Here is a 13,361-nt window from a genome sequence, read left to right as displayed (position 1 = left end):
TCATTGGCACGACTGTAAACTCTATTTCAATCTGAATTTACCTCCTCTAAGTGCTGGGCGGGCATGACAGATGACACTTAATTGAGTTTTCTTTTCACTGATCCCCCCTTTTTTTGGCAAATAAAGCGGGACTGTGTGAGCATGTCTTTCCTCTCTACCCCCAATTATTGCCAGTCACATTGTGTTATATCACACCGTTTAACCTAGCAGATGGCCATTTTCCAGCCCGTCGCCCCTCATCTCCTCTCCCCTTTCTCTCCCCCCTCTCAGCAGCATTATTATGTACTCCCCCTGTCTCACACCTCTGTCCAGTCCCTCCTCATCTGTCCCTCCATCCGTGCATCCTCCTCCAGGCTCCAGTCTCAGTCCTGCCGGCTGAGTTAATGCCAATTTCACACTCCTGATGTTCATCACTTCTATCACTGTCTGTGCTCTCTCGGGACGCCACGTCTACTGTACCTGTGCTGCTAAGCCTCCGAACAATTCCTGAGACTTTACACCTGCGTCATCGGGGGAGAACTCACCCCTCACTGTTACAACACTAACACAGCTTCATTCATCTTACTTGCAGATGGGGAGCTGTATGCCGGGACGTCGGCCGACTTCATGGGCCGGGACTTTGCCATTTTTCGCACTCTCGGCAAGCACCACCCAATCAGGACAGAGCAGCATGACTCCCGGTGGCTAAATGGTGAGAAAGAAGAGGAAAATCAACCCAAACGTCATATTTATGTGTGGTTTAAAAAGGGTTCAGTACTTCTTGGTCCTTATTTTTAGTTTATTGCTCTCCGTTTTATGCAGATGACACTCAGTTGTACTTGTCTGTCAACCACAAGGATCTCAGCCAACTTACTAAGCTAAAGGGCGTTTTTTAGCAGTCACCGTAGAAAAATAGTGAGGTGAGGTGTGTTCAGTTGATTGCGATTTTGCAACCTCACCCCTAGATGGCAGTAAACGCTTAACACTGGACTTCTGAAGGACTGAGAAATTAAATGCCAGTCGTAATACTCCTGCTGCTTTAGCATAAAAACGACCAAACTTACCTGTTTCCTTTATCTCTGTGTGTCGCAGATCCCAGGTTTGTTGGGGTTCATCAGATTCCGGAGAGCGACAACCCAGAAGATGACAAGATCTACCTGTTCTTCAAAGAGAATGCTATGGATGGAGAGCATGCTGGGAAGGCCACGCACGCTCGCATCGGACAGCTCTGCAAAGTACGCGCACACACATTGGCACACATCCATGCAGACACACACACACACACACACACACATGCAAGCTGGCTCTCACACAGAAAAATTCAGACCCACACAAAGGAAGCGAGAGACAAAGACGCACGGCTTCCACATAGACATTATGTGGAATAGCTTCTGTATCTGGAAAAACACTTGACGGGTGTCTGAGTGGCTTTCATAATGGCAGGTTTCAGGGGCCGTTATCTGTGATTATTTTTAGCCTGGAGGAGAGCGGGCTTTGTTGCGTGTGGTACAATCGCCCCCCAAAGACAGAAACCTGAGAGAAATGTTAAATGTCACCAGAACCTGAGAGGCAAAGACGCTGTCAATGGCAGCACTGTTATCCTAATGCCAGGCTTTGGCACTGATTGGCTCGGCTACAGCCTCCAGCTGCATGCGGATGGTTATGTTAAATCGCTGGCCTCGTATCAGCTTTCACGTTCCAAAATCCTATTCTTATTCATCAAGTAGGAATCCACCCAGCTGACTGCAGATCAGTGAGCGACGTCCAGCCTCAACCTCCCGTTTAACTGCATATCGTGCCTCTGTCATAACAGCCTGATTACCCAGAATGTCAGGAATCCGCAATGCTCAACACAAGACAAGCCATCCATTATCCAGAGATGTGCGTTAATTTGGGCCAATGCATATTTGGACACATTCTAATTCATAAATCAACACCAAGTGGGATTCGATTTTATGAGCCAGCACTCTGTGCCTCTGTTTGCGTGCTATGTTCTGGAAAACAAACACTATACTGTGAGCCATGACACATATTAAAAGCATGTGTAGTGGAACATTCAGAACTGAGATAGTCGTCTTCAGCAAGCAATCGTTTATCATTGGAAGTGTGTATTAGGGATATTATCTTGTGACTTGATCTGGTTGAAATAGTTAAACTCTGTTTACTGTAGTGTTCTCTAAAGGTTCCCCGATAAGCAACACCTCTACATACATTTGTTCAAAGTTTTAAGTACGTATTTGAATGCTGTGTATTTCCATTACCGCCTGAATTGATCTATTTTGTCATATAACTGACAATGTAGTGTGTGCGGTATGCATTAAAAGGCATAAGAGGGAGGGAATGACGGCATCTCTGGCGCAGGGACGGCAGTTCTCCTGCTTTATATCCAACCAGCAAGAGGAGCGCCTCTCCTCATTCAACCAGATGGTAATGAGGCATATGTTCTCAAAGCTCAGCAGAGGAGAATGAAATTAGGCAATGCAAGTCCATTAACATCATAGAGCTAATGCATTTTCTTTCTTTTTTACCTTTCAGAAGACATATAGCCGCATACAAATTCACAAAGTTAGCTGATTAAAGCTTAAAAAGTAACTTTGGAAAATAAAACATTGAGTCTTAACCTCTAACTCCTGCTGAACGTCTCTGTGTGATCTGTCCTACAGAATGATCTTGGAGGCCACAGGAGTCTGGTGAATAAGTGGACCACCTTCCTGAAGGCCCGACTTATTTGCTCCGTTCCCGGCAGTAATGGAATAGACACACACTTTGATGAACTACGTGAGTGATTACCCCGCACTTTAAAACATGTTTTACGCAATGTTTGTTGAAGGTGAGATGCTATGGGTGGATATTTTGTCTGTAATACATGGGGTCTTCTCTTTGGCTTTCCAGAGGATGTTTTTCTGATGAGCACAAAGGATCCTAAGAGCCCAATCATCTATGCAGTATTTACTACTTCCAGGTACTGTGCATGTGATTTTGGTCATAATCACTGACTTTTAGATGACCTGTGTTTTCAACAAGAACCTACTGATCCTTACCTGACTCATTCCTTCTGCCCTCTAGCAACATCTTCAAAGGTTCAGCCGTGTGTATGTACAGCATGACAGACATCCGGAGAGTGTTCCTGGGTCCATACGCCCATAGAGATGGACCAAACTATCAGTGGGTGCCCTTCCAGGGACGTGTCCCCTACCCACGTCCTGGAACTGTGAGTACAGCAAAAGCTAAACTGGACTGTCTGTGAGCTATGGACCGAGCAAAGTTTTGATTTATGTTCTCCAATGTAAGAGTTACACCAACAAACTTTCTCTGCAGTGCCCAAGCAAGACATTTGGAGGATTCGATACAACCAAGGACCTTCCTGATGAGGTTGTGACCTTCGCCAGAAGCCACCCAGCCATGTTCAACCCTGTCTACCCCATTAACAATCGACCGATCATAGTCAAAACAGATGTGGACTACCAGTTCACCCAGATAGTGGTGGATAAAGTAGAAGCAGAAGATGGCCAGTATGATGTCATGTTCATAGGCACAGGTATGCATTTCCATACAGACTATATACTGGAATATTATCACATTAATTGATCAAAATAGAAAGTTAAGCAAATATGATGGATTAAACCCAAGACATGTGTGTTTCCATTGTGATCCAGACATGGGGACGATACTCAAAGTAGTGTCCATCCCAAGAGGCTCCTGGCATGACCTGGAGGAAGTCCTTCTGGAAGAGATGACAGTCTTCAGAGTAGGTTACTCTCATATCACAAATATCACTTCTACAGCAGCGATGGCTGTAGGATCAACAAGAGCTGACTTGTCAATGTGACTTTTATTTCTTACAGGAGCCAACAGCCATTACAGCAATGGAGCTCTCAACAAAACAGGTATTGATTGTAGCTCCTATTGTATGTGAAATAAACCTGTAGCGACACATGTAGCAGAACATAGCAACGTAGCCTCAGAGGAGACATTCATCACGATGATTCTGAAAAGAGAACGTTACCTCAGTAAATCAGTTCAGTGAAGGCATGAGATAAGTTTCCCGGACGGCATCAGGGAGAAACATGGAGACATGAATCATAATGAAAAATTCACAAGAAACTTTAGTGTCTCATAGGGAATGAAAGCTTTTCGTATGACACACCTTGCAGCGCGGGCTGAAGTACAGAACAAAGACACACTTGTCTGCAGTTTCACACACAAATTAAGGGGGAAACACCTTATCACACAAAGATCTCAATTGTCGGCCTTTCAGCAACTGTCAGCTCGTCAACTTGAATTGCAGGCAGAGACAAAACAAGTCAGCTAATTGACAGGTGGGAGGGTGCTGAGCACCTGTAGAGAGATGGTCTGTCCACATTCCTCCCTTTTATTGTTTCTTCACTGACAAACATAAGCCGAGCTAAAGATGGCTGCATTGTTCAAAGCACACGCCACCCATTCAGACTTTAAAACCTAAATTGTGGCTCCTAAGACATGAAGTAGCTGATATTGATATGGCTTTCTCTCCTCTACCTGCACAGCAACAACTCTACCTGGGCTCAGACATCGGTGTATCCCAGATGCCTTTGCACCGCTGCGAGGTTTACGGAAAGGCCTGCGCCGAATGCTGCCTGGCGAGGGACCCTTACTGTGCATGGGATGGCACCGAGTGCTCCAGATACTTTCCCATGGCGAAGAGGTACTGAAGACACACTTGGCATTCACAGTTGTCATGTCGCCAACCTGCCATTGTGTTTTGCAAGCTGAGCAGTGTTATTCAATTTTGCCTCCAGCACAAAACGACAGTTCCATTTGGCGCAACAGCAGATTTTGAACACATTTGGCTCAGCATACATACTGAATTTGATGAATGGTTTGGATACATTGACACATTCTTGAACCTAGACATAGCGCAATTAGCAAAACTAATTAAACAACAGTTTTTTACTTGCTCTTTAGCTATTGTAGAAGATATAGGTATCGTATTAGTATTGGCCATACCCAATTGGGTTTTTCTTGGAATCTGATCGGAAAGGAAATCAGTGGTATTATGCTGCGTTCAGGTGCTTTTGGGATTGTCTCACTTACCAAATTGGGAGCCGTTCTTCCGACTTCGGTGTGTTGGAATGTGGGAGCAACATGGATGCCAAAAAGAAATCGTTTTGCATTTTATCGCTCAGCACCTTCCAAAACAACTCTGACAGCTGTTTCCAGTGTTTGAGTACCAAGGAAGAGTAACGGAAACAAAGTAATGATTATGCAATGTGTGACTTTGGTAAAAGTTTCGAAACATTAACCCAACGTTTACCTCCATCTGTATTTGTTTCAGCGTCACATGATGTCAACTCGCTAACCACATTTTTTTTCCAACTTCTGAGTTGTCGTCACGACTTTAGTGGGCATTCACGTGACATTTCCCAGCCATCACTAATGCAAAGAACAACATCAACAGAAACGTGTATATGTTTTGCACGTGAGCAAGCTGCTTCAGATTTAGTCATGCTGGTTTAAGAGGAACTTTTGTTAAACATACTGAGTCTGTTTTTTACGGAGCTGAAACCAGATTATAGTGAAGTGTTTTCCAGATTGAGGCCCTACGCAGCCAGACTGCGTTTCGGGGGCGGCTGCTAGGGCACACTTTTAGTGCAGGCTTTGTATATTTGCCAAAACCCCCTGAAGGCATAGGGGTCGTGTTTCCAGCAGAAAGCTAGAAATATAACCTGCCTCATGTGTTTACTGTAAATTAGAACCAGTGTCAGTGATGTCTGGAGGCTGTCTGGGTGAACCAGGGGTGAGGAGGGTGGTAGAGGTTCTCCTGGAAATGTGCTTGTAGTGGTGGACTGATCTCTATGTGCACATGTATGTGTGCAGCCTCCCACTCACAGCTCCATTGGGCGTATTGATTTGAATGTTAGCTGCACAGTACCTCGCTGTTAGTTGGACTCCAGAGTCCTACATTCAAAAAAAGAAGACGGGCCAGAGCCAAACTCATACCTCCACTTACCAACGCGCTAACGCTGGGTTTGGAACAATGGGAGGCAGAGGGGGAAGAGTTACCAGTTTGGTGGTGTCTCCATAGTTTCTTCAATTATTGTTTACAGAAAATATCCTCGAGGTTGTGTTTGATAGGGCACTTAAAACTCTGTCTCTTTTGCATCTGCAGGCCAGAGAGATGACAGGCTGAAATGATTGATTGGGTTTGAATTCCTCTCTTATACACACCCTATAATTAAAGCTTTACAATGATACTATGGGCTGCCTGCTGGTAGTTTATCTATTTGTGTTGGCCCCGCCATCGCTGCACACCTAGACACCTACACGCACGTAAACTCCCTGTGCACACACATACAAAGGAGCCAGTGTGTGTGTGTGTGTGCTGACTCATGGAGGTGTTTATATTTGTGTTTCTGCAGGAGGACGAGGAGACAAGATATCAGGAATGGAGACCCGCTCACACAATGCTCAGATCTGCAACACCACGGTAGATTAAAGTGCATTTTTTTTTTTTTTTAATGCAATTTTTTAAGTGCAATGTGTTGTAAATACTTCTTTACTCTGACTAATAACATGTCACTTCAGAAATTTGCAAATCATACTAAGCACACGATCTAAGTCTGTCTATTTTTCCAAACGCACGACTCAAAGAGCAATAGTTTTTTGGGAACCGATTTCTTCTTTGGGCCTAAAAAAAGTCTCCCAAAGCTGCTTCTGCTGCCGCTGCCGGCCTCTCCTGAACACACTAGAGAGACGAGTGTGCGTGGCTTTGTGTGTTTGTGTTTTATGTGTTTTCTGGTGGTGTGAAGATTAGAGCCGGTCCATGTGAAGCTTGTAATTAACATGGTCGGGATTCCTCCGAGTCTCCTCTCTGTCGCCGAGCCCCCCGCTCCGCTCGCCCCTGTCAGTGGTCTCACTCTGAGAACAGGACTCGCGCTGTTCTCGCTCTCTTGATTGCACATTTCTTTCATTTTCAATAAAAAAAAAGGTTATTGGAAGCTGCTGATTTGAGGGGAAGGGACAAATGGAAAATACTGTCACCTGTAGCTACGCACTCAGCTGGCAGCAACACCTTTGTTTGTCGATTTTAGCCAAAGATCACAGATGCCAGATTCAGCACTCTTTAAAGAAAAGAATTAAAGGAAATAGCTCGGAATAGTAATACGCTGCAGTAGGTTTAATCGGAGTCTGAGTTGTTAAATTTTACAGGATTGAGGAGATCAGCCCGACTGACCTCACGGTGCAAAAGCGCTCTAGCTGCATGGCCGCACATAATTGATACTGTTTGAAACCCAGATTTTTCCCTTCAATCCAGTGACTGCCTGTGTGGAAGAAGCTGCCTGCCCTGCACATGATTGAGTGTGATAAGAAAAGAGACAGGATGATGAGATAAAATAATGTTAAATGCATCCATCAAAGGGAGCACTCAAGAAGAGCTCGAAGATAAAGTTTCGGACATTTCAGGCAGCGAAAAGCAGAAAAGCAGAGATGGTTTCACGAATAGTGAACTAAAGCTGCCTATTGAGTTCCATTTTTTTGACCATCAAGCTGTTAACCATAAGATGCAAACTAGAAAAAGCATTTAAAACGTGTTTGACTAAACCAAACTAAACTGTGATTTTTTGTTTTTTATCTAGACGAACTAAGTGGGCTGTCGACTCTCCTGGATAAAACTGTGTATGGTGTGGAGAACAGCAGCACTTTCCTTGAGTGCAGCCCCAAATCCCAGCGAGCCATGACATATTGGCAGTATCAGCGCTCCATTGTGGACCGCAAACAAGAGGTTGGTCGGCGCTGCCTCTGCACACACTTCATCTGTATTGTTGCAATAGATTCAGATAGAATCCGTCTGCAGAGCACGGGAGGTTTGATCGATGGTAATTCACAAGGAAGATTATTTCAGATGATGTTTTCTGATTAATTCAATACGGTAATTGATTGCGCCGAGGCATTGCTGATTAGATTTTTGGGAAATGTTGAGTGTCATATCTTCCCCGTCTTTATCTCTTTGTCCTTCACTCGATTGCTTTCAATTTTCTCAATCTCCAGATCAAATCAGAGGAGCGATTCATCCGCACGGACCAGGGCCTCCTGATTCGCACACTGAACAAGAAGGATTCTGGGATCTATCTGTGCCAGGCAGTGGAGCACGGCTTCATGCAGACGCTCCTGAAGGTGACCTTAGAGGTCATCGACACCGAGCGCCTGGAGGACCTGCTGCATCGCGACGAAGAGCCCGCCGCCGCTGCCGCCGCCAGCCGCCCTGCCCAGGATCGCTCCCCACCTCAAGAAACTCCCAACAACAAGCTGTGGTACAGGGACTTCCTGTCGCTGGTCAATCACCCGACTCTGAACAGCGTGGACGAGTTCTGCGAGCAGGTTTGGAAAAGGGAGAGGAAGCACAGGAGGCAGAAAGCTCACCTGGTGCAGCAAGTACAAATACACCACCAGCAGCAGCAGCAGCAGCAGCAGAAGGCGGTGGTGAACCCTCACACCCACATGCATGCTCAAGGGCTGGCAGCCAAGTGGAAACACCTGCAGGAGAGGCAGAAGGGACGCAACCGCAGGACCCATGAACTGGAGAGGGCCCCCCGCAGCGTCTGACCCGCGAAACCTTGACTTTTACCGCCCAAATCCTGAAACCGACACCCAGTTCTCATTCTGTAACCCTGATTAACTCTCCCACTTTTCCTTCCTTCATACTGAGACTTCTTCCACAAAAAGACTGAATAGAAAACTGGAAAAAAAAAAGAAAAGGTTACACTACCCCGAACCGCCGGCTGCTGCGCGCCGTGCGTGGGCAGCCATGTTAACAGTGAGCCAGCACAGAGGACGGCAGGAAACAGGATGTTGTATCACGCCATGCCATTGGAGCATATTATCACAGCTGGCCTCCGTGGCCTCGAACACTGCAGAGGGACGGTGTCAGCCAGCACCAGAGCTGGACGCACATACCCACCCCTACAGACATGACTGACTCCACGTTCAGATGGCTGCGTCGACTGGCATTGTCTCATGGCATGCTACTTAGGTGTACTTTATCAGTGTGAAACTAAAGTAGATACCTGATCATACCTTTTCTACTTCACAACAACGAAAGAAGAGATACCTGGGATTGTATTAAAAACAGCACGGAGAGTAAACGGACGTCCAAAGCACAAAATAAGTGAAGCACAAGACGGGATATTTGGTCAGTTTTGGCATTAAAGATGGTTAAAAGAAACAGTCAAGGCCATAAAGTTAAAACGCCCCAAGCACTGCAAGAAACCTGGAGCGACAGTCACCATCCGTCGACAAATCCGATAATGTAGCTAAGATCCGTCTGTAAATACTGTATTCTATGACGTCTCCTCGTACTAAAGGGAATGGCTCGCAGTCGCCTTGTTGCTTTTTCTGTTGTTTCCCCCCCGGATAGAAATGTATTTAAGAAAAAAAAAACAAAAGAGTCTTTCGGGGAAAGCAGTTGTAAACAGGGAGATTTTGTACTCGTCTGTGTGTGTCTACGCCCTTGATAAGCTTCCCAAACAGAGTCAGGTTTTTATTATTCTGTTTTGTTTATCTTTCTTTTCTCCGAGCATCAGATTCCTTCCAGTGTCAACAGTCGTTAAACGGGCTGTCATTTTGCGGGGGGGAATGTCTGCCAGCTGCATCAATCTCGGCGCACGTAACGCCACGCCGGGTTTCTTCCATGTTCGTCTTGATTTGTACACACCTTGTTTCCACTACATGTGTATTTATTGATATACAGCTGTGTACATTGTGAACATATGGGTTGTTATTTTTCTTGCAGTTCATCATTTGGTTGGATCAATCGCTGATCTCTTAAAAACGAAAAAAGACTGGAAGTTATTTATGGTTTTTGGTCGATATCACGTTCATTACATATCAGATTCACTGAGCAATAACTCAGTTATCCATACTGTGTATTTTTTCTTTCACTTTTGTTGCCTCATATCCACATTCTTCTTCACAGGCGGTGTAGTGTAAAAAAAACAAACAAAAAACTAAAACATTTCACTGCATGTTACAGAGAAAAAGACTCAGTCCTTTAATATACAATGCACAAAACACAAACCTGGAATGTAGCTGTGAACATTATGTAAATACAAATACTATGGTCTATGTTTCGACACTGTGTACTAGTGCATGTGAATACTATTGTAGTGTTCCTGTTTTTGCTATAGCGACTATATACTTAGTCTGGTGTCGTCACCGTTATTTTGTTGTTTGCTTATGCGGTACACAATATTAACTATTTCAAAGATGTATATAGTATTTCTGTTAGGACTCTCAACTGTATAATTGATAATTCCTCCAGTAGGTATTCATAAAAATAAAGACAAGAAAAGAAGATCTCAACAGGATCTTACCGCAGATTTAATTGTGCACAGACAACGTCGAACAATGCCGGTTGAGCAATGCAACACATCGGTCTGTCAGATGACCTTATCTAGTAAGTGTTTGCAAACCTCATCTGCCCCTTGGAAGCCGTGAAGGAAGGGAAGAGATGAGAAACAGCTGGAGCCGGCCAGCTTGAGAAAGTGATTTCAGGGCCAATAAGACGAGCTTGAACACCGGCGTCGTGGAACTTTCAGTAGAGATGGGGGCATACGATAAGATCATCATTATATATATATATATATATATATATATATATATATATATACACACATATATATATATATATATATATATATATATATACACATATATATATATATATATATATATATATATATATATATACGTATATATATATATATATATATGTATATATATATATATATATATATATATATATATATATATATATATATATATATATATATATATAAAAAAGGGGTCCCTCACTGCGTCTGTCTTGAACACACAATGAAAGTGAGGAAATGAAGTGCTGCTGCTGCTGCTGCTGCTTTTTGGCATGATGATGATGATGATGATGATGATGGTGATGGTGGTGATGTATTCTACTGATCTAATAAATGTCTCTTCATAAAGTGCTGGTTTCATTAAATCTATTTTTAATGCGCCGTGTCCCGCTGCTGTCGTGATATGTGGCGAGTGAGGAGAACGGTTTCCTGTGGCGTCGATGATCAGATTAGATTTCCGAGGGACCTTGATTGCATAATAATGAGAAGGAAAAAAAAAACTTTTATTAACTTGCACAACTTATCTTTCGCTCAACATTTGGATATGCTCAGTGCTGCGCTAGTCCCGACACCTAACAGGTTCTGTGTACTGACATAGACAAATGGGCTAATTAATGATCTAATTAACTGGAGTAATTAACACAACTGGAAATATATTAAAAAAATCAGGATTGTTATAAGTTGGAACATCAGTGAGCGCAAGAGCCTCGTATATTAAAATGTGTATTGAGAAGTGCAGTTATTAGGTGCCTCGGGCGATGGCGGGATTACTGTAAGTTGTTATTAAGACCTTGATGTGTGATGTGATTTGAATAATACATGAGGTGCCCGACCGTCTCCAACTGAAAATCCAGCTGCTGTATTTGCATATCAACAGGAGTTGGTGGTTCAAGATACAGTTTGACTTTGGCTTCCAGTGTATGCGAGCAGAACCTTTCAAAAACAAGGCAGAAAAACCAACATGTTGCAACCAAATATCGTTCTAAAAGGGAGAGGCAGGAGTTCCTTTCAATAAATCCTGCAGCATTTTAAATGTGTTTTACTACTGCCCTCTAGTGGTTATCATGGAGAAGCACAGCACCCCCTGATACATGGAAAAAAGTGGCTTCACAGTTCCATCTGTTGGTAGAGCATGTAGTGGCAGACTTTTTTTTTTTTTTCAAATCAAAATATAGCCTCTGTTGACACTTCTGGTCACCTTTGATCTGAGGTCAAAGGTCAGTCAGCATACGTCTCACCTGGGCTCTGACCTTCACCTCTCTGCTCAGTTCAGCTGCTGCCGTGGGAGCTCATGAGTTTCCGTCTGAAACTGCCTCAGACGCCTCACAGGGAACATTATCGAGCGGTTCTAGAGTTCAAACGCACACAGTTTATCAGCAGCAGTCCGCATTGTTGTAGTCAAGACCGCGTAAACCGAGACCAAAGTCATGACCAAGACCAGAGTGAATCAAGACTTTCAAAAGGTTGAGACCAAGTGTGGGTCCAATTTTTTGTATAAGCATGAGTTTCTCTTGGTGTCTCTTGTCTTCCAAAACAAACCAGCATGAAGTACAGAATTTATCAAACATTAATTCAGGTAAGAGACATCCCTGCAGTTGACGGCCTTGAAATAAGTCCTGGAGTCCTCTCTGTCTGAGCCTGAGACATGACTGAGTAGAAATGTGGTTGATTCCTAGACTTTCCAGAAGTGGTCTTGAGACCAAGTCCACGTCTGAAGCAGATTGTGGTGGGTGAATGGATAGCACAGGATCGCTGGGTTATTATTTTAAGACTCTGCTGACTTAATATTCCTAGCTTTCTCCGTCACGGTTTGGTTAGCACAGGGCAACAAAACAACTTGGGTAGGTTAAGTGAAAGATGGTTTGGGTTAAAGTTGACCTCGTGTTTGAAAGGCCCTTCTCTTCCATGTGAGAATGAATTTTTCTCTGGTCTTTAACAGAATGAGATAGGTCATTTACATTGATGATCCTGGAGCAACACTGTTTAAGATTTTAAAGGAAAAGCAGCAATGCGATGATACCAGGATGACTTCAACATTTTACAGGATGGCAGAAAAACTCAGCCCTACAAACCACAAATGCTGAAAAACGCTTGAGCAGACACAGAAAGAAGGGCATGGTTGCAAAATTGCAGCATGCAGCACATACTTTCATCCTGTCATCACGGGCTCAGAGCAAAGTACAGCTTTCAAACACAACGCTCCTTGATGGGATTGCTCCGTGGCATTGCAGTCATACCTGCGACACAGAGCATGACTGCCCTCCGGTGGCCGAGGGGACCTCTTTCAATACGGTTCAGCTGCGACGTCCCACTCTGCCTGATGGAAAATAGCAGCTCCCCCCCGCCTTTGACTCGCAGCCAAGGCCACGGATGAGTGAGAAGGGCCTCCCTGACACTCGCACAAAGGGACCACTGCACACCCAGTGGAAAAACTGACATGTGAGTGACAGAGCTGAGAGGGAATACAGAGATGTGGGAGTTAATAAGCCTCTCGCTGCTGTTTTTTACTGCACTGTAAATGCTTTTTGTGGAGATTAATAGTCAGTGAAGACTGGTTCAGGTTTGTGTAAAACAATTCGGAGAGGGCAAAGACAAAGACACTGAAACACTTACCACACTTTCTGTTATAACAATTCAATTCACTTCGGTTCTTTTTTGTAGAACATTGATGTACATCCCACTAAACACGTATTGGGTCACAACATATTATCTAAAATATTATAAGATGAAGGAAAATGTGACAAACTTGCCCAC

General features: G+C 44.0%; 1 protein-coding gene across 8 annotated transcripts in view; it reads left to right on the top strand.

Annotated features, from left to right (window-relative positions):
• Window positions 1-9,985, top strand: part of sema3ab (sema domain, immunoglobulin domain (Ig), short basic domain, secreted, (semaphorin) 3Ab) — a 65,134-nt gene extending 55,149 nt beyond the window's left edge. For all 8 annotated transcript variants that reach the window (XM_030426598.1, XM_030426594.1, XM_030426592.1 and 5 more), the window contains 12 exons: window positions 572-691; window positions 1,072-1,214; window positions 2,643-2,757; window positions 2,872-2,941; window positions 3,046-3,190; window positions 3,298-3,517; window positions 3,636-3,727; window positions 3,825-3,866; window positions 4,506-4,663; window positions 6,378-6,445; window positions 7,596-7,741; window positions 8,008-9,985. In XM_030426598.1, coding sequence (XP_030282458.1) covers window positions 572-691; window positions 1,072-1,214; window positions 2,643-2,757; window positions 2,872-2,941; window positions 3,046-3,190; window positions 3,298-3,517; window positions 3,636-3,727; window positions 3,825-3,866; window positions 4,506-4,663; window positions 6,378-6,445; window positions 7,596-7,741; window positions 8,008-8,562 — 1,874 coding nt within the window. In that variant the 3' untranslated portion in view covers window positions 8,563-9,985. The remainder of the gene's footprint in view (window positions 1-571; window positions 692-1,071; window positions 1,215-2,642; window positions 2,758-2,871; window positions 2,942-3,045; window positions 3,191-3,297; window positions 3,518-3,635; window positions 3,728-3,824; window positions 3,867-4,505; window positions 4,664-6,377; window positions 6,446-7,595; window positions 7,742-8,007) is intronic.
• Window positions 9,986-13,361: the final 3,376 nt, after the last annotated feature.

The sequence above is a fragment of the Sparus aurata genome, chromosome 8, assembly GCF_900880675.1.
Source record: "Sparus aurata chromosome 8, fSpaAur1.1, whole genome shotgun sequence".
Taxonomy (NCBI): domain Eukaryota; kingdom Metazoa; phylum Chordata; class Actinopteri; order Spariformes; family Sparidae; genus Sparus; species Sparus aurata.
This window is presented reverse-complemented; position numbering and strand designations above follow the sequence as displayed.